Source organism: Brachyistius frenatus, unplaced genomic scaffold (genome assembly GCF_029030835.1).
Source record: "Brachyistius frenatus isolate BFR_SWC_R1_liver_20210118 unplaced genomic scaffold, ASM2903083v1 Contig_14, whole genome shotgun sequence".
Lineage (NCBI taxonomy): Eukaryota > Metazoa > Chordata > Actinopteri > Embiotocidae > Brachyistius > Brachyistius frenatus.
This window is the reverse complement of record NW_027210613.1, coordinates 3,297,366-3,316,966: the sequence shown is the minus strand read 5'-3', so window position 1 is coordinate 3,316,966 and position 19,601 is coordinate 3,297,366. Positions and strand designations below refer to the sequence as shown.

General features: G+C 40.7%; 1 protein-coding gene across 1 annotated transcript in view; it reads right to left on the bottom strand.

Moving 5' to 3' along the window:
* dnah5 (dynein, axonemal, heavy chain 5) overlaps nucleotides 1-19,601 on the bottom strand; it is an 87,258-nt gene that overhangs the window by 5,748 nt on the left and 61,909 nt on the right. Inside the window, exons 70-84 of the mRNA XM_069693189.1 lie at nucleotides 19,182-19,363; nucleotides 18,229-18,363; nucleotides 17,315-17,470; nucleotides 15,799-15,981; nucleotides 14,138-14,242; nucleotides 13,528-13,666; nucleotides 12,603-12,717; nucleotides 10,856-11,046; nucleotides 9,065-9,186; nucleotides 6,763-6,912; nucleotides 5,313-5,558; nucleotides 4,932-5,151; nucleotides 3,787-3,992; nucleotides 2,729-2,932; nucleotides 347-562 (exon numbers count right to left, since the gene is read on the bottom strand). Of these exons, the coding sequence (XP_069549290.1) occupies nucleotides 347-562; nucleotides 2,729-2,932; nucleotides 3,787-3,992; nucleotides 4,932-5,151; nucleotides 5,313-5,558; nucleotides 6,763-6,912; nucleotides 9,065-9,186; nucleotides 10,856-11,046; nucleotides 12,603-12,717; nucleotides 13,528-13,666; nucleotides 14,138-14,242; nucleotides 15,799-15,981; nucleotides 17,315-17,470; nucleotides 18,229-18,363; nucleotides 19,182-19,363 (2,570 nt within the window). The remainder of the gene's footprint in view (nucleotides 1-346; nucleotides 563-2,728; nucleotides 2,933-3,786; nucleotides 3,993-4,931; nucleotides 5,152-5,312; nucleotides 5,559-6,762; nucleotides 6,913-9,064; nucleotides 9,187-10,855; nucleotides 11,047-12,602; nucleotides 12,718-13,527; nucleotides 13,667-14,137; nucleotides 14,243-15,798; nucleotides 15,982-17,314; nucleotides 17,471-18,228; nucleotides 18,364-19,181; nucleotides 19,364-19,601) is intronic.

Below are 19,601 nucleotides of genomic sequence, written 5' to 3'. Positions count from 1 at the left end.
AGCATGCGGATTGATGGAAGTGGCAGACGCAGGGTGTGCAGAGACGACTCTCCACGACCAGCTCGGCGCCTTGCCTCAGAAAAGTCACACTCGTCTCATGTGCTGGAGAGGAGCCCCAAAATAAAACAAAGCTTCAGGAGCTGCTGCATTCACACCCTCTGAGTATTTCTGTTCCTCTTTACACTTCAACACATCCTTCTTCTCTGCCTGCACCACAACAGCACACATTGAGTGGAGGAACATTTTCACATTGGCTGTTCACGCTGCGCACGCGCACACACACACACACACACACACACACACACACACACACACACACACACTCGGCACATGTACACAGGCTTACTTCAAAAGGTACGTAGTCTGGAGGCAGTTTATCCAGCATGTCGTCAGCCAGCCTAGACACGGCAGCTTCTCTGGTCTCCCCTCCACCTGACGAGCTGTCTTTGGGCTGAATACTGAGGATGGTGTCCAGCACGTCCTTGGCCAGTTTACTCTGGAAGGTGATGTCTGCGTTCGGGTGGAGACCAAACACCTCTGGAGTGTCATAGGCTGGAAGACCCTGTGACAGAGGAGCAGCAGCAGTCATGACCAGAGGTCGTGGAAATATTTTTAGACAGATAAGGCCGTGATGTGTACTCCCTCCTCTCTGCTATCACCTCAACCTGAGAGCACTATTCCAACAACATGGAATAGATTTTTATGCGCTACTTGTTGGTTTTTTTCTCCCTAGTTTGCAACACCTGTGTCCCTGCACTGCAGTTCTTGTCTCTGCTAATCCCACCGTTGGCCAGCAGGAAGTGGAGACAGCCTTTGATGCACATGGCGTCACCAGCTGCTTCCTCTTATCCTCCAGTGAGTAGAATCATCGGGAGGGTTTAACACAGGCGAGATTCACACTATCCCTCCCGGCAAAATGCTGCACGCCCCAAGCCAACTAGTTTACAGTGCTACTGCAGTGACAAGGGAACTCCTGCACCAATTATCAGGGTCCTCTCTAACAGGAGCTCTGAAGCGGTAAAAACCAATTTTCCATCTGGCCTCAGGATAAATAAATCAACAACGTGAAAGTGTGACCTCGCTCATATGGCGATTAATCAGGTGGCTTAAAATAATCCCTTCTCACCAACACAATTTATTAGGGCCCGAGCACCGATGGTGCGAAAGCTCTAGTTACATGCAAGGCATGTCGTCCGAAATAGGAAAAAAAAAGTCATACTGTAGCATGTCGTCTGAAATTTGAGGGTTTTTGGATTAAATTCTGGGACAAAGTTGTTTTAATAAAGTTGAAACTGTTGTTTTAATTGGCTTAAAGAAATCTTCAAATGAGTGTCTTTCTCAGTGATGACAGGAAGATGGACCATCTGTTATCGTGGTGTAACTAATGAGGTGGAAATTTGAGAACAAATGTACTTTGAGTGATCATAATAAAGCTTCGTGCAGCTGTCACAGTCAGGTAAGCAAAACCAATTAAAAGAAAATCTAATATGGCGTGTGCTTTGTTTTAGTTTAGGCAAAGCTCTAATGGAGGTTAGACTCTGTGCATGGTGGCATGTTTTATCAAATAATTTTCATACTTATTTGCTGATAACGTCCTCTGAGTTCACTGAGACCAGCTCAGAACGTGCTTGAGGATAACATCCAAGTATCTGCAGGTTTACGTGATGAAAACGGGCCGCATTCCTGCAAGTTTGAGCTCTGCTTGTTCAACAGGTGTTTGGTAAATGTCTCTTACTTTCCTCCATTACTTGGGGATTTTGTTGCACGTAACATCTGACAAACATCCATCACTCTGTGTTCGAAATGAGGCAAACATCAGGAGAGAGCCTGACTGAGTCACACTTGAGAGACTACACTACAGAGAATACCTCTTGTTTGCCTTTGAGACGCCTCGCTTTGGACATTTAAGTCCTCGTCGGGAATTTTACCTTTGTTCCTCTCTATGTGCATTTAATTTAAACACACACATACACACACATTCACATACACTGACACGTTGTGGTCGGCTATGCATTTTGTCTCATCATTTAAAGTGTGAGCAAGTGTGCGTTTTTGTGTCTGTGACAGAAAAAGAGAGAGATTGGTTGTTGGCAAATTTGAGTGCAGACAATATGCGTGTTTTTTTTTATGCGTGTTTCTTTCTGTATGTGTGTTCTCCAAGGCTGCGTTTGTCATTCTCTATTTGAGAGGGAGAGCAGAATAAGCTCGCTGAGCCTGGAAGCCCTGAACATCCATCATAATGAAACTAGCTTTAATGACACAAGCTAAGAAACTACTCCAAAACATACACACACTCGCACACACACACACACACACACACACACACACACACACACACACACACACACACACACACACACACACACACACACACACACACACACACACACACACACACACACACACACACACACACACACACCAGTTAAGCACACAAGAATGCTAATAAATCATATATAATCTGTATTGAAACGAGCATGCTTGCAATTTATCTGGAATCACGACAGCCTACGTTTGGATGTGACCAGAACACTATACGTTCAAGAACCTAAAATGTAAGAAGAAAGAGTAGTGATTTTCAAACATCCACAAGGAAAAAAAATCCTCATGAGATCAGCCTTCATACAGTTTAAAACTGACACTTTTGCAGCTTTATGTCTTTAAACCTGTTCCGTTTGTTTGATGAAGACAGATACAGGTGTGTACATCGTCCACCTTAGAAACTGACCTGAATGTACGTCAGATACTGGTCAACGCTGGAGCATTTTGGGATGCTGTAGCCCTTGTAGAAGTTAAAGGCAGGTCCAAACATGTCCTCACTGAACCACACCCTGGCGAAGGTGTTGAGGAGGCGCTTGTCGTAGTCGTCGGTCACGCGGCCGCCGTACTGAATCTCTCCGATCATGTATCGCACTGTGCTCCATGACACACCCTGAGGAGATATTAAATAGGGATAAAATATTACAGTAAATAAAATATGTGATTTTGTTTTTGACAAAATTGGTTGGGAGAAGGAGTTGATTTAATTTGGGTTATACATTGTGAGCAATTTTTTGTTTTCATGCAGTTTAGAGGGGGAGAGTGTGACCCAAGTTGTTTTCTGTAGCTACAATTTTAAGATGTTCCCTTAACACCCCACTAGCAGGTTATTGGTTCCAACATAATTTACTGATGTTCCCTAAACACCTCACATTTAGGCTCTTGGTAGATGCTAACTATTAGCATGAAAGGAGCTCAATTAGGCTTACAAATGTAAGATTTACCTCAACATTAGCGAATGACACAATGATTACTTGAGGAAAAACTGTATTGACTTTGTATTTATTGAGAAAAGTTGAATGGTTGTCTGTGGAGCTAGAGCCTTTTCGGAGTCAACACCTTGTGGCCCTTGGTGTTATTGCAGTTTATGGCACTTCCACAGTGGCCTCACTTTTCAGACCTGGAAGTTACACACTATAGTGTATCAGACTTGGACTTATTTGTTATTACGTCACGATTTATTTATAAAACAAACATTTTAAGATTACATTATCTTCCTCGGTGATAGGAAACTGGAGAATTGGAGTCAAACAAAAAGACAACAACCACAACCTGCTGTGAACTCCCTCCACCAGGAAAAGGTATTTAAAACTACTGTCACTGTGAAACGCAGTACCCTGAATGATCTGAACTTCATCTAATTGAGCTGTTACTGATGTGTTTGTGCACTTTCCCTGTCCTCTTGGCCAACAAACACTTGTGGGCAGTATAGTTTGCCAAACATCTCAGTAGTACCACTTCACCAACCTTTTTAATGTCCATGTCATCAAGGTGGTTCTGAACAAACTGGACAGTAGCATTGAAGTCAGCCTGGTTGAATTCGTAGGGGATGTTCCATCCCAGAGGGCCATATTTCCTCCTCTCCTGTACGGTGCTGTGGACAAATGCTACTCCATACAGCATTGGCTTCCACTGCACCATGTTACTGACATCCAAAAGGTCCTGGTTCAGACCTGGTGAGGGACACATGGATGAACACATCAGCAGCCTGTCCAACAGGAAGCAAAGAGTCAAATATGTAGAGAACCACTGAGCTTTGGGGGCAATAATCCAAAGCATTTAAAACATCCAGTAAACACAGTAGGAAAAAAAACACTTTCCCTTTTTACTGACTAAATATAATTTGGATTTGGAGGTGGAAAAAACAAACATTGAATGTGCCTTTTAAAACAAGTATGACTCATAATCTGATTACTAGATGCAATTATAAAATTGCAGGCAGGATTCAAGAGCTGGACACTGGCTCTCAATTGCCGTTCAGGCACCACACACATTACTTTTCCATAGGAGACAGCTGGTCATACATATTAAATATACCTCTCTTTCTCCCACCTTAAGTTTTAAACAAACTTGAACTTGTTTCAGAGTTCACAAACCTTCCCTGAGGCTTTTAGTACTTGGGTGTAAATTGCCATGAATTAGGCAGCAGACAGGTGTTTTTCCTGCAATTCCATATTTTTCACCTGCTCCTTTTCCCCACGGATATGTGGTCCATGTGTTTATCTGCATCCACAATTAAGCTGTTTACACACGCACACATCCACGAATAATAACACTCCCAATTCTGCATGCTTATCATTCTTTTATGTCCTGTTTCACGCAGATGCACTTCTCCTTGAAATAATAAGATAGAACGAAAACATTTCCCCTTGTGGGATTAATAAAGTAACTATCTATCTATCTCTAGAGAGCAGTCTGGTGACATTTTACTTTGTTTCCTTTGTTTGTTTATGCCTAGCAACGTCTTCACAGTCGAACACTGTATTGTTTCAGGTCGGAATATGTGCATCTTTATTCCGAGTACAGCCTCACCATTTTCATTATTGCTCAGTTAACTGATAAAGAATTATCTGTTTGATGATGATTTACACCTGAACTAAACTAAAACCCACCTCCGTAGGTCCTCTTAAGCCCCGCCTTCAGGCCCTGAGGTGGTTCGTTGGTGAACTTGATTGACATCTGCAGAAGCGCTATGGGAAAGTGTCTGTGGACCTCTGTGGTCATCCAGAGGCGGAAGCTGTCGTTGACAAAGTCTGTCTCTGTCACCGTGTCCATTAGCTCATCCATGAAGTCCAGACCCAGGTGGCAGTTCTGGAGTAAGGCCCAGCCTCCCTGGGGACAATAATAGTAGTTATCATGTGAAAACTATATGAAGTGATGAGCTCAACATCTCCAAAACTTTTAATTTTAAAAACACATTTTCAGACACCGAGTCCCTTAGTGTCTCAATTAAATGATCCAGAAACAGCAGTGACCTCACACCGCTGACTCACATTGGCCATGGTCTGCTGCAGAAGCTTGCGAGCGTGGACCTCTTGTCCTTGTCCCATGGAGACATATCGGGTTTCAATCTTCAGCTTCTTCCCCAGCACGATAATGGAGTCAGTTGGATCAGAGCCCATTGAAAGGAAGCAGATGAGAGGTGTTCGCGGGTCTGATTCCTCCCACATCTTCTCTAAGTCTAGAATCACCCCTTCAGTGTACTTGTCCCCCATTGCATCCATTATGTATTTACGAGCCTAGAGGAGAGACATGGAATAAAATAGGGCACAGTAGATGTGTTTGTGTGCTGCTTCATAATGCAAAATGAAAAAACACTGTAAAAGTAAATATTGGAATAAATCAAGTTTCTGTAAGGCTGAGAACTGAGGGAATGGTTCAAAAAACATGTTTTTTTTTATTGGCTTACTCTTTTCAGCCAACAGTAAAGACTGAGGTCAGACAAGAACAACTGCTGGACTGTGGATGCAACAAAATATATTCCACCCGAGGCTTTCAATGGTCCAAAAAACTACCCATCAGTAAGAAGTGAATGTTCATTGGCTATTGTAGATATTCAGCCTCAGTAAGCTTCAGAGTGAAATCTGTTTTACTAAATGTCTTCCATATTTTTCTTCAAGGAGAGCTTTGACCGAGGGCAATGTTACCGTAGATGGAGATTTTTTTCCTGGTCTATAATGTTGGAGATGCTTTATAAAACAACTGAGGAAACTGCACTAACTCTACTTAGACAGTTTATTATAAATAGGTGAATACATTAATTGTGATTCAGCTGATTAGATAAACAAGTGTTGGTTTTAAGCCATCGAATCCTTGTATCTGAATATTATAATCATACAAAAACTTGTTTCACTCCAGAGGTCGCTGAACCAGAACCAGACTGTGTCTGTTATTAGAACACAACTTGATGCTGTTTTTCCACTGCTACTCAGCGTGCCAAATTCAATGAAGAGGCCACCGAGCACCAACACTAAAATGGGCATGCCATTTGTTGTGCTTCAGATCAGATATGGTACAGTTGCAAATGAGAATTTTCAACAACACCAGGGTTTGCTGGCTCATGGTGAGGCTGCAATTTACTTTCCCTCACATAGTGTAATGTTTGAAGCCCATTTAGATTCCCATGTGAAAACATATTTTGTCCCATGTTATCATATGTTGCAACATGTGGTAAACATGTGTTATCAAATGTGTCCCATTTGTAAAACCTGGGAAACTCGTATGTTTTTTTCTGGAAGGTTTTTAATATATAGTTTGATTAGGCCGAGGTAAAAATAGTTTTTCAGATTTCAGTCTGACCTGATGGTGAGGACAAGGAGACTTAATGTGTTTCAAAATTCTCCCAAGTGTCTGCTATCCACAGAGTCTGAGGTTGTTCATTCAGCCTTACAGATACTGAGTGAATTTGGGGATGTTTTTAGTGTAGTGGCTTAAGGGGTTAACCTGCGCGATGGTTCTATCAGGACACCAGCAGCGTATGAGGAGCAGCCGTCTGAAACGGTCCAGAGCCTGGTCATAGGAGTTGGGCACCACCTCCTCCTCCGGGGCCTCCTTATCAAACCAGGACTTCCACTGCTTCTCGTTACGACTTATCTGGAAGAAAAGTGTAAACAACTCTGACACAGGAACTCAAATAAAAACAGCAAACCTTTTAGTGCATCACATGATGTCAAATCTGGACCAAGAAAGAAGAATGTAGAAAAAACTTCAATACATCCAACAATAAAAATACATTTGGACCCAGATTGATGGCCAATGTGTCATTCGAATTAAATCTATCACGAGCAAAAAAGAGAAAAGCAAGGATCAAATGTACCCTATGTTTCTGGTAAATATCAAAATGTATTCACTCTGTACGCCTCAAATTGTCCAAATTGTCCTAATGTGCTGAAGGACCGTGATGAACATGTCCCTTTCTGTACTTGCAAAACATGTTATGAGGCTGCTTATTACTATTTGTGTCACGTCTTCTCTTGAAACAGTTTCCACATTTTTTTCCGAATAGTGAACAGGAAACTGTAAACAAAAGTAAACATAAATGCTTCATGATACAAACAATGTCTTATATGTCAATGCACTGACATATAGTTTAAGTCTTAAATATGGCAAGACTCAGCTCAGACTGACACATCGTTTAACACATTAAGCAACTCGGATAATTGTACAGTTAGAATAACATCAGGTCCTAAACTGGCAGTGTGGTATGAAGTGCTGTCTGTAAAGCAGTTCATATTGAATGAATATAAACACCACGATGTGATGTGGCAACATAACATATGCCAATATACTGTGTACGTCACATAGCCTTTTAATCACTGTGTTTACATGCAGAGGTAACCAGATTAGTGGGGGAAATCAAAGTAACATACAGTATTTACATCACACTCATGACAATAACCTTTCAGCACATGTACTGTCTGTCTACTGCGTCTCTAATCTTTCTCCTGCAGAAATATAGCTGTATTGACCAGGTTTATCTCAATCCTTTACTTAATAAACTAGGCTTTATTACAGACAGCTTACACTTTCTTCAGTGAGTCTAAAATATATGATATCTATATTATAATACAGCTTACAGCTCAGATAATGACGTTGAATGATTATATGTGTCATTTTGACACCCAGCGTTTCCTTGAATGAGTATTTAAGTGAAGCAATTACCTGCTTTATGTTCATATAGTTGAATAGCTGCTTGTTTTTGTCTGTTAGCCACTGAGGAGCTCCACTTAAGAATCTGAGAGGTTAATGCTCTGTTCAAGAGCACATTAACGTGAGAGTGTTACATTCAAGTCAGACATCTGAAACCCTGCCATCCCGTCCTCACCTTGTTCTTTTTGGAAGACTGACTCTATTAAACAAAGAACGGTTAATCCACCTATCCCTGGTAATCATGCACACAAAAATACATGTGTATCTGGACGTGCACGCACACACACACACACACACACACACACACACACACACACACACACACACACACACACACACACACACACACACACACACACACACACACACACACACTGTTGTCGTGTCTGTAAGTGTACACATGCTCAGCCAAATGTAATTGATTGGAAGTTTCTTCAAACTAAGCTCATTTCACAGAGCACTGACTTTTCCCCTCCATGGGAGCCACCAGGCTGTCAGTCACCCGAGGGTGTATGTGTGTGTGTGTGTGTGTGTGTGTGTGTGTGTGTGTGTGTGTGTGTGTGTGTGTGTGTGTGTGTGTGTGTGTGTGTGTGAGTGACAGTCCATCATGATGTGTGTGTGTGTGTGTGTGTGTGTGTGTGTGTGTGTGTGTGTGTGTGTGTGTGTGTGTGTGTGTGTGTGTGTGTGTGTGTGTGTGTGTGTGTGTGTGTGTGTGTGTGTGTGTGTGTGTGTGTGTGTGTGTAGAGAAGAGAGCAATGAAGTGAGTCATGATGAGACTGATATTGCCATGCTTGCTAGAGCAAAGGAGAGCTGTGAAAAGTATTTAATAAGCACCTGGAGACTGCTGTCTGTGTCTGTGTAGGAGTATGTGTGTGCGCTAACACACTTTGCTGCTAGTAGATACAAGTCCATGTGGGTAAAGGTATCATACACCTGTCAAGGCCGGCCTAAATTGATCGAGCTGCGTTTGTGTGTGTGTGTGTGTGTGTGTGTGTGTGTGTGTGTGTGTGTGTGTGTGTGTGTGTGTGTGTGTGTGTGTGTGCGTGCGTGCGTGCGTGCGTGCGTGCGTGTGTGTGTGTGTGTGTGTGCACTCCACCTGATCCAGGATATCAGAGAACTGCCACAGTTTGCTGAGCTCTACGAGGTTGAGCCAGGTCATGTCGAGGATCCATTTAGCCGGTTTCTGGGGGCAAGCCTTCAGGTCCAGAGAAGCACCTCCTGGACGATACAAACACAAACACTTACTGTAAACAAACACACACCTGCATGTGAATGTACACATAAACAGGCAGACCCAAAATGAAAAAAAAGATTTTTGCACAAAAGAATATTTTAAAATACAAAAACACATCATGATAAATGTTTCACAAACATGCAAACTTGTAAACACAATCTTCAAAATCATTCGCAGAATATTGTGACTCCATGATCAGGAGGTCGGCGCTGACAGATGGTGAAGCTGCATGCGTGAAGCAGACTGTGTCTGTTCGGTTTTGCCATTGCCTTTGTTGGCTTTTATTCCTGCAGTGAGGAGCAACCCCCCATCTCTGACTCATGGACCTGCTGCAGTGCCAATATGTTAATAAGTGCGTAAACCCTGTGATGAGCATTCAGAGACATCCACACTGCAAAGTAAATAATGAATACAGAAAACAGAAAGAGCCTCAATCTAACTTCATCAACAGACCTGGAGGCTAAGAGTGACAGCCGTACAACAACATTTGTAACTTCTCTTTGTTTTGTGTTGAGATTTGAATTCAGTAAAAAGGTATCTGCTACTGTATGATGTGCAGACAGTCTTTGTTCGGTTAAAAGGTCAAAATCATAACTAGTACTGTAAATATTCCAGGTACTGACACAACAAAGTGATACCAGAAGATAAGATGTAACAGACTGGCACACAAAACCATTACATATCTGGAAACTTTTGCTTTTCCAAATATTACAGCTGACTTGACAGTCACTCCAGTCTTCAGCAAACACTGAAGTCTGAAATATAAAATCTTTGATTTTGTTACAGTGTTTGATAACTTCCCAAAATTCAAAACATGTCTTCATGGCTCAGTGTAGATGTTTTGAAATTCCCCACTTCACATCCAAGCACTTAAGAGGAAGATTTAAGGGAACGTTTTGGTTAGATTACAGAGTGAGGCTGTTCATCTTAAAAGACCATTACAACTATGTTTTGCATTTGACCAAGTAGACTTTCCAAGCATAATGTTTTTTGAAAATCTTTTTCCTTCTCTGTGGGCGTTCAATAAGTCCATTTATTGTATTTTATTAAAGTATGGAAATTAACCTGTTGTGTGTGCTAATTCATCACAATAAACATGATACATTTGACCTGGTTTTACTTCTTGGTGTATATATTTTTGTATTTGATAAAAGTTTTAATTTAATTTAATTTATAATAAATATAGTTGCTCTATTTCAATATTTTATAATTAATTTTGTGTGAATTTTATTGATTTATTTGACTATATATTTATATATTTAATTATACTACTTCTATTTTATTCATACATGGGGGGTGTTGTTTTATATTGTTCTTATTGTAAAGCACTTTGTGTTGCAAGGGATTTGTATGAAAAGTGCTCCACAAATAAAGTCTGATTGATTGATGGATTTCATTCAATATAAAGATCATATTCTATTTCTTTATGATTACAATAATTAATTAAATTAATCTTTTCATACATCTGCATGCTGATTTACAGGTTTAACATTCTGGCACCATAATTCATGACCATGATGAAGCTCTAAAAGTCCCACATTGTGGATGTTTGAGTGCATCCAACTATAACAAAAGAAAAGCAATCCATGCTGTTACATGCACAAGTAAACAAGACAACAAATAAAACCTTCCATGTTCACGTGTGCCTCTGACCTTTAATGAACGTGAGAAACTCCTCGTGTTTGACCCTGCTGCTCTGCATGTCGATCTTCAGCGTCAACAACAAAGTGAAGAGGAACTTGTGTTCTTCGTAGAGCCCGCGCGCTGCGTACTTATACACCTCAAAGGTCATGAACTCTATGATGTTGGCGATCCGTTTGCTGGTGATGGGGCTTTTGGAGGACCTGTTTAGGTTGCACATCACAGCACACATCAAAGTTCAGTCAGTTTGCAGCTCCTGCTATAATGCCACAAAATTATAGTTAACAGTAATAGTGACAGTTTCTCCATAATCAAATACAGACTACAGATCACAGTAGGATCAGAACACACTCATGCGTGAACAGTGTGAACTGTGAGGCTCAGGCTGTCTGCGACATTTGGTAACAATGAATTATGTGAAAGATTCCTGTAGCTGTTGAGAGTACTGGAGTGATTTGAAAGAAAAATGTATGTTCTTCTACTTGAGCTTGCAATTATTTGTCACTTTATTTCACTTTGCATGATGCATAAACAACACAGAACAAACAAAGCGCTATTTCCATAAACAGTTCACGATTCCGTGTCCAACCTGTAGTTTTAAAGTGACTCAGTAGCTTCTACCTTTAACATAACAAGCTGAAAATAATATATTTTCGTTAATTAAAGGATCTGATCTCTCCATCCTGATACATTCATTCTTAACTCAATCCAAATGAATATATATCCCACACACGTACCATAGACAGCAACAATGAAGTATGAGATAAATGAACAGAAAAACAGTTTGAGACCATGATAAAACAGACATTTATGATGAGGATTCGACTGTTATTGACTAATTTGTTTGTTGTATTCGAGAAGCTGAGCTATATATAAGAAATGGACACAATAAAAATGAACACCTGTTACATTTAAAGCAATTAAATCCACTGGCCAGCAACTAAAACTACTTTTATAAGGTTAAACAGCCTTATTGTGATGCTACTCTACCATTTTTAGGATTTCAACAATATTCAGGAGTCATCACCTCCACATCACCCTGAACAACGGTCATGTATGTAGACAACACAAACAACAAAATAATTCCTCATTCGGGAAGCAAAGAGCACAAAGCTTCATTTCGTTACAAAGGCATAATAATGAGAAGTAAATAGTAATTGTAAGTTAGCACCAAAAAATGTATACCTAGACATCTTGGCAATTACATGCAATTTGATTTGCCACTTTGTATTTTTTTAATCACACTGTTCCAATGTGCTCTGTGTACAATTCTAACATTTGGTAAAACATAACATAAGGAGCATCACTTCCCTGCTGTAGTTACTGTGTTGAAATGTGGACCAAGTAGAAAAACAGCAGACAAATAAGGTAGGATGAAGGTGTTGGGGCACAGATAGGAAATGTCTGGCTTTAATACACGTTAATATAATTTTGCCCTTTCTGAAAATCTGTGTTTTGGGAAAAGTTAATATAGCATCATGGATGTCTGCATCCTAATCAGATTCAGTCGCCTAGAAAGTGCAACTAACGATGCCGAAAACAAAAACAAATCCTCGTCTGAGAGTGGGAAAAACACAATGAGAGGAGAAACACTCATGGGCCAGCTGCAAAGGATCCCTCGCTATGGGCATAAACATGTTTCAACCAACACAAGTGTCACAATAAAAATGAATTTCATTTTCGGGATAAACTACGTCTTTAAAGGGCAAACCGATTCATTATAGAGAGCAGAAAATTATAAATGCCAGAGGATTCTCACCTTGCCAGAGAAAGGTCAAAGAGGCCCAGGAACTGTCTCAGAGAGGTCTGATACATGACGTTCACCATGCTCATCTCTGTGATCAGGAAGTACAGGATGCTGCCCCTTGTGGCCACTGAAAACACACACAAACACACAGGCACAAAATGTGCAAAACAAGCTAGACTGTGAAGGAATAACTTTCTGAATATTGTGTCTGTTGACTGTTTCCTCTTTTCATGAATTAAATCAATGTTTCTTTGCACAAAGGCCTCAAGCGCGCCCACCGAGTATAAAATTCATGATGATGAAGTGAATCAAAATATCTGTTATCAGTTTAACACAGATTGACGCATGATGGTCACTGCTTGACCTGAATTACTCAAATTACTGAATTACCAAAACTACAACCAACAGTGACGTCACCGTCTTGCGAGTTCAGAGCAGTTTGGAGCCAGAAATGACCATATTTGGACGATCTGAGGTGAGCAAGTGGTGGATCTGACTCAATCTGATTGGAAATCCTGCACCACCGGCCTGTCAATCAAACAGACACACTCCCAAAAACACATCTTTTTGAGGCCTATTTTCTTATTAATGATGGGATTATTTTCAGATGGACAGCCAGAAAACAAGTAAGAAAGAGGGACTTTTGCTTACAACACCATAAAACTTGTAAAAAAAAATGTATTGTCGCTTTTATTTAACGAGAGGAATTTAATGGGAGTCTATGGAGCCAGAGGCTTTTTAGAGCCGACCCCTAGGGGCCCTTGGTGGTATTGCAGTTTAAGGCACTTCTGTATTGGCCTCATTTTTCAGACCCAGAAGCTACTGCCACATTTATTTACAGTCAATGGATTGTTGACTTACATCTGGCAGACACACTGTGACCGACCAGAGTAAATAACCAAAACAGTGTAAGTTGTGTCTTTGAGGCGGCTGTTACCTGGTCGGTACTCCTCTCTGGCTGCATTGATCTGGATCTCGGTCTCGGCAGCAATAAGAAGTTTCTGAGTGACCTCCTCAGCTGTGCGCTTTGTGTTGCTAAGAACGAGAATCAGACTCTCATCATCCACCAGTGAACCCTACAAAAACATATTTATGAGAGAAAGTTAGAAAAACAATGAAAATGGAAACATAACTTTGGTAATTGAATTCAGAATTAAAGATAAAACTGAAAAATATTTATATTTTTTTCTATGATTCTTGCACTGGGTGAACTCAATTTTGTGCAACTTTCATTGTGAAACAAACTTGTTTAGACATTTAGATGTAATCCAGATGAGCATATTTTCCAGCATAGACTGTATCACCAGTCCATTTTTCATACTTTTATCAAGCAAGAAAGCACAAAGAATGAGACAAACTGCTTTTACAAATTAAAAGATAAGAAGAATTTATAGAACTTGGTCCCGACACTGCTCCAGTTTACACACTAAGAAATGTCACATGCCCATTTCTCTAATTCAGTTGGAGGCAATGCTGTTTTTCATTTCTAAATTTCTATGTCTAAATGATGTTTAAAATACATCATAATTTAAAGATGTATTTCTTGCCTGTGTGCTGGTCAGTCGGTAGAGCAGGTTGTCCTCTAGTTCCTTCATCTTTCTCTTGTTAGATGTCACATCTTCCAAGAGGTTTGTCCTCTCCTTCTCCAATTCCTGGTTACACACACACATGCACATGCGCACACGCACACACGCGCGCACACACACACACACACACACACACACACACACACACACACACACACACACACACGCACACACACACACACACGCACGCATGCACGCACACACGCACACACACACACACACACACACACACACACACACACACACACACACACACACACACACACACACACACACACACACACACGTACATATAGGTTATAAAGCTGCAGGTCAGCTGCGGGTCATTAAAATCAAAAGGTTTTTCACCTGTGGAGCAAGAATTTGACCAGTAAGATAAATGCATTTTAGATTGTGACATACTGTAAGTTAACATTTAGGCCTGAGAGTGGCCAACATGATAGTAAAGCACTTGTAGGACTTATCTTGTCATCCGAACCAAATGACGGTTTGGTCATTAGTGGCTGTGGCTATTTTAACCCTGTAAATGGCAGCGTCTTTAATATGACGGTGAGAGTCATATTAAACACGCTGCCATTTACAGGGTTAAAATAATTTGATTAAAAAGTTACCACTTCTGTCACGCTGACAGGTGGATTTTAAACCAATCACAATGCTACTACGATTCAGATTAAAGGCTTTCATAAAGCAGTTTTTTTTCCTGAGGTTTTAGGATAAATGCTCTTCTTATTCATATTTTTTTTTTAAATCTTTAATAACAGGCAAATATGATTTTCACAGTGCCTTAAAGCCTGACACTTCAGCCTTTTGATAACACCACACAGTAACAGTGCCATGCCCTGAATGTAAGTGAATACATTACATGAATTAAATGGGCTTTACAGAGAAAATAAATACTGTCAAGACAGCAGAGTGTGGTTATAAACTGAGACATAAAGTGAAAGTAAATGACTCAACAATGATGTTGAGCTCATGAAAGCAGCAGGTTTTATTGCTGAGAAAGTAGCTTCAGCTCCCATTATGATTAAATCCATATTTAGTACACAGATAAGAAGCTTCTCCTCTCATCTGGCATAAATCTTTCATTCTATGATCAGCCATTACCAGGGAGAAAATTGCTTCTCTGCAGTCTTTTCAGAGTGACAATCAATGCGTCCTCTGCATTGGTGCATTTATAATGCACTATTGTATGAGTATGAATGAGTCAAGTCACTGATGCTTTAGATGTGTGTGTCTTTGTGTGTGTATCTGCTATTGATGCATGTGAAGACTATTTCTGGGTGACTGGTTGTTTCTTCACACTGTCTGTGTCTAAGAGCATAATGATTGCCATGTTCTATATTCAAAGGGCGATAATGACCTCCGAGTTATATTGTCACAGTTTGTGCTCGCTAGAGAGAGAAAATGAGGTACACAGTGGGGCGGCTGCATTTAAATGGTCTCCAAGAGCTTTTCGAGGGACAAGAAGGATCTACACAAATAGCATTAAGTCAGTGGTACATCCTTTGTGTGGGAACATACTGGGACTCAAACTAATTAGCAATAATATAATAGAACATTATAACTTAATTTAAATAAGTCCCTAAATTGTATACAGTGGCCACCATTTTGTTTGAGCATACCTGCTTCTCAGTGAGGATGACTCTGCCCAGCAGCTGGTCCTCCAAGCCTCTCATAGTGACAGTGAAGTCAATGATGGAGGAGCGAGCACTGATTTCGGGAGTGTAAGCCGGGTTAGGCAGTTTAGTGGTCATATATAGACGAAAGCCCTTCATCACATCCACCTCTTTGTCACCAACTTTCACCTGCAAAAGGAAGGCATTTTCATTATCAGTTAGAATATCAACTATCCACACAATACCAGCATGAAGAGCATCACAAAATACCTACACACATGCATATGTATCACAAATACATGTTATTTATCTTGATTATTCAGCCAAATCTTCCCTAAACCACTTCAAGACAACAACTCCAGGACTTATTTGTTATGAACTTAAGAAACAACACGACAGACATGATAAACACTTTGCAGGACAAGCTGCTCAGAAACATTTCCTGTCTATTTGGTACAAGTGTGTGCATGTGCATGGATGTGTGCCTACATTTGCCCTGATCAGCATTTAATTACTCGTGGCAGTATAACTTCTAATTATCCATCTGCTGGTTTTTCCCTGGAGCCGTCGACACCTTCACTTCCTCCTCACACCAGGATATTAATAGAAACTAAAGCTTTTCAGGGAGCGGTAGGAGGGAGACACACACCTCTAATCAGGTTATTAAGTAGGCAAGAGACTTTTGTCTGTGCTTACTTGCAATAACCACATGGTGTGTGTGTGTGTGTGTGTGTGTGTGTGTGTGTGTGTGTGTGTGTGTGTGTGTGTGTGTGTGTGTGTGTGTGTGTGTGTGTGTGTGTGTGTGTGTGTGTGTGTGTGTTGTATTTTTTTGTTTGATGCATGTGTGTGAGTGAGAGGGAAGCAGCTGCAGTGTCAGCTGTTGACTATCCAGCATCAGCCACAGCCAGAAGTTAACAGGCAATAATGAGAAACAGAAAAATGCCTTTATTTGAAAAAAAAATCTAATAAGATTACCAGACTTATCACAGTGTGAGTATGTTTGTTGGCTACTTGTATGTATTAAAAAGGACTAACATTACACATTTTTTTAATGCAGCTTTTCAAAATCTATGAACAATGTGTTTTCACAAGAGCTAATGATGCTAAACTTCTGTCCAAAGCGCAAAACAAATAAAAGTAGAAATCAATTGTGCCACAGACGCAGCGACCATGCTAATAATAATTTAATCTGTCCCAACACATATGATTAAGGACACATGCTCAAGCTGGAGCGGTTTGAACAACCAGGTCCCTCTCCTTCGTCTCCAGACTGTGCTACCTATGTTGTGCAGTGTCAGCCACAACAAAAAAACAGATTGCTCATCTGGTTTTCTGCTGTCTAAGCTTTCCAACCTGTGTCGTACAGTTGGGACACTTGGCATGGCTTGGAGGTGCTGGCATGCTCCCATCATGCCTCTCACAAGCACTCAAAACACACCAGTCCGCATTTCAAACTCTTCTAACTAACGGATAAAGAAATCCGGTACACGAGAGTCTCAGTCGGTTTGTTCTGCCATTTTACCTTGTAAGTGGAGCCAGTTTTGATGAAGTTTTTCTCGAGGATGTTGTCAAGCGCGGGGTCCAACTCCTCCCCGACATCCTCAATCAAAAGGGGGCGTCCAAGAGACAAACTGTCCTCGAGGTGGTTCTTGAAGTACTTATGGTTCAGTGAGGTGATCTGAGATCAGAAAAGTGAACATGTTTAAAAATGCTAACTGTGTGATTTCAATATGTACGGGGGTCAGAAGCTGATGATAAATTGGCAAGTCAATCACCCATCTATGAAACAGAGAGGGGAGTGCATCTGATTCTGTCAAATAAGGGAGACGTGTTTGGTTTCTCTGTCATTCTCTCAAAGCTACGTAGGCCAACCTCTGTCTGGGGACTGTGACTACTCAAGCTAATAATACACCAGTTTTAAAGCGAGCCATTTTTAGAAAACCTTATGAAAATAAATCCAGTAGGTCTGATGATGTAATTTGTAGAAAAGGTTGAAACCTACGGGAAATGCATCTTCAGGATACTCATAATAGGATTGCAGAATGCATTCTCTCAGCTCAGAGATTGCCCCTAATTGAGCCAGTGACCTTGGCTGAGCTTATTACGCCTGCAGGGTTTTACACTTCTTTTTCCAGTATGCTGTGCAACTTGGTCAATGGAAATGGAAGGGCAAACAGAATGCTGCGGAATCTGAGAAACTCTGACTATTATTACTATCAAGCAATGTAAAGATTTTAGAGACCACTAACAATCAGAACTGACATGGAGGATTCAGAAAAATTAAAGAAATCCTTTATATTGTAAAGAGATATGTAACTCAGAAAAAGAAGCATAAAACACACTGATATTGAAATATGGACCTAGGGTGGGCATAGTTTTGGTAAAAAGTTAATGGAAAGTACTCATCAAACCAACACAGTTGAAAAAATGCCAAACCTGCAGTTCACTCCTGGCCTCTTTGTTTTTGATCCACATTTTTCCCTGTGTCTGTGGGTCAATAAGGAGGGGGAAGCGAGCCGCTTTGGTCACAATGATGCCGTTGTGGATGGACAGGTCATCATTGGGGAGCCCCTGTAAGACAGAAGATGAATGATGGGTGAGGCTCAATCCTAAGTAATTAACATCTACATAAATCACTTCTTTTTATTTCAAGTATTCAAATCAACCGGCAACCAACAGTGAAGCCTATGCCGTTGTAAAGCCTTGAGTTGCATATATGGATGAGCTGAGCAGCAGTGGATCTGACTCAGTCTGATTGGGAACCCAACGAAACTATGCCCCGCCCACCAACAGCTGAAACCTGTCTGCACCACAGGCCTGTCAATCAAACAGACACGACCCCAGAAACATTTTTTTTTAGGGCTAATTTCAAATTAATGAGGGGATTATTTTCAGATGGACTGCGAGTAAACAATATAAAAAAACAGTGACTTTAGCAAATGACACCAAAATGACAAGTGGAAAATGTATTGATTTTGTATTTCATGAGAGATGTTGAAAGGGAGTCTATGGAGCCAGAGCCTTTTTAGAGCCAACACCTAGTGGCCCTCCGTGGTATTGGAGTTTTACGCACTTCCGCATCGGCCTCCTTTTTCAGACCTGGAAGCTGCTTTTATTTACAGTATATGATTGTAATTAATTTAACTTCACTGTCGAGTATGTGATTTAGTCATGGCAAACATCCAAATAATAGATACATTTATGCTACAAAGAAGGAAGCTGATTATCAATACTTAAGTACCTATCACAGTCTTTAACTGCAGTCTTCCAGGTACAATAGATCAACTAGATTAACATTTTACAGTACAGAGTTATCACATACTGTATATTCTACATCAATAAGCACTAAAAAGGCTCTTTGGTAGCAGTAAACTAAATGGATCACTGACCTGTAGGTTCCACTCACTAACAGTGGGCGCATCAATGAGCAGCTCGGTCACATTGAGGTTGTTGCCAAATGGGATGCAGCGCTGCTTCAACTCTCGCTGCCAGTCACTCAGGAGCAGATTACGAAACTCCTGATTAAATGGTCCGGAGTAAGAAAGGAACGCTGTGGCCAGCAGAACATCACCTGGATCGGGACGACACAGGTGTTGTTATGAGGTCACACTTAAATACTGGTGAAGTCTCAGCACAATCAGATGAAGCAAGTCAATATTAGGAATTAATTGTCCAGTCAAACAGTAATATTTTCACCACAATGCTGATAATTGAAGGATTAGCATGTGTTTTTGAAATGATGCCTTTAGGCTAGTTCTCCAAGTGTAACTTTATTTGCTAATCACCCAACCAAACCTCAATACTATGAA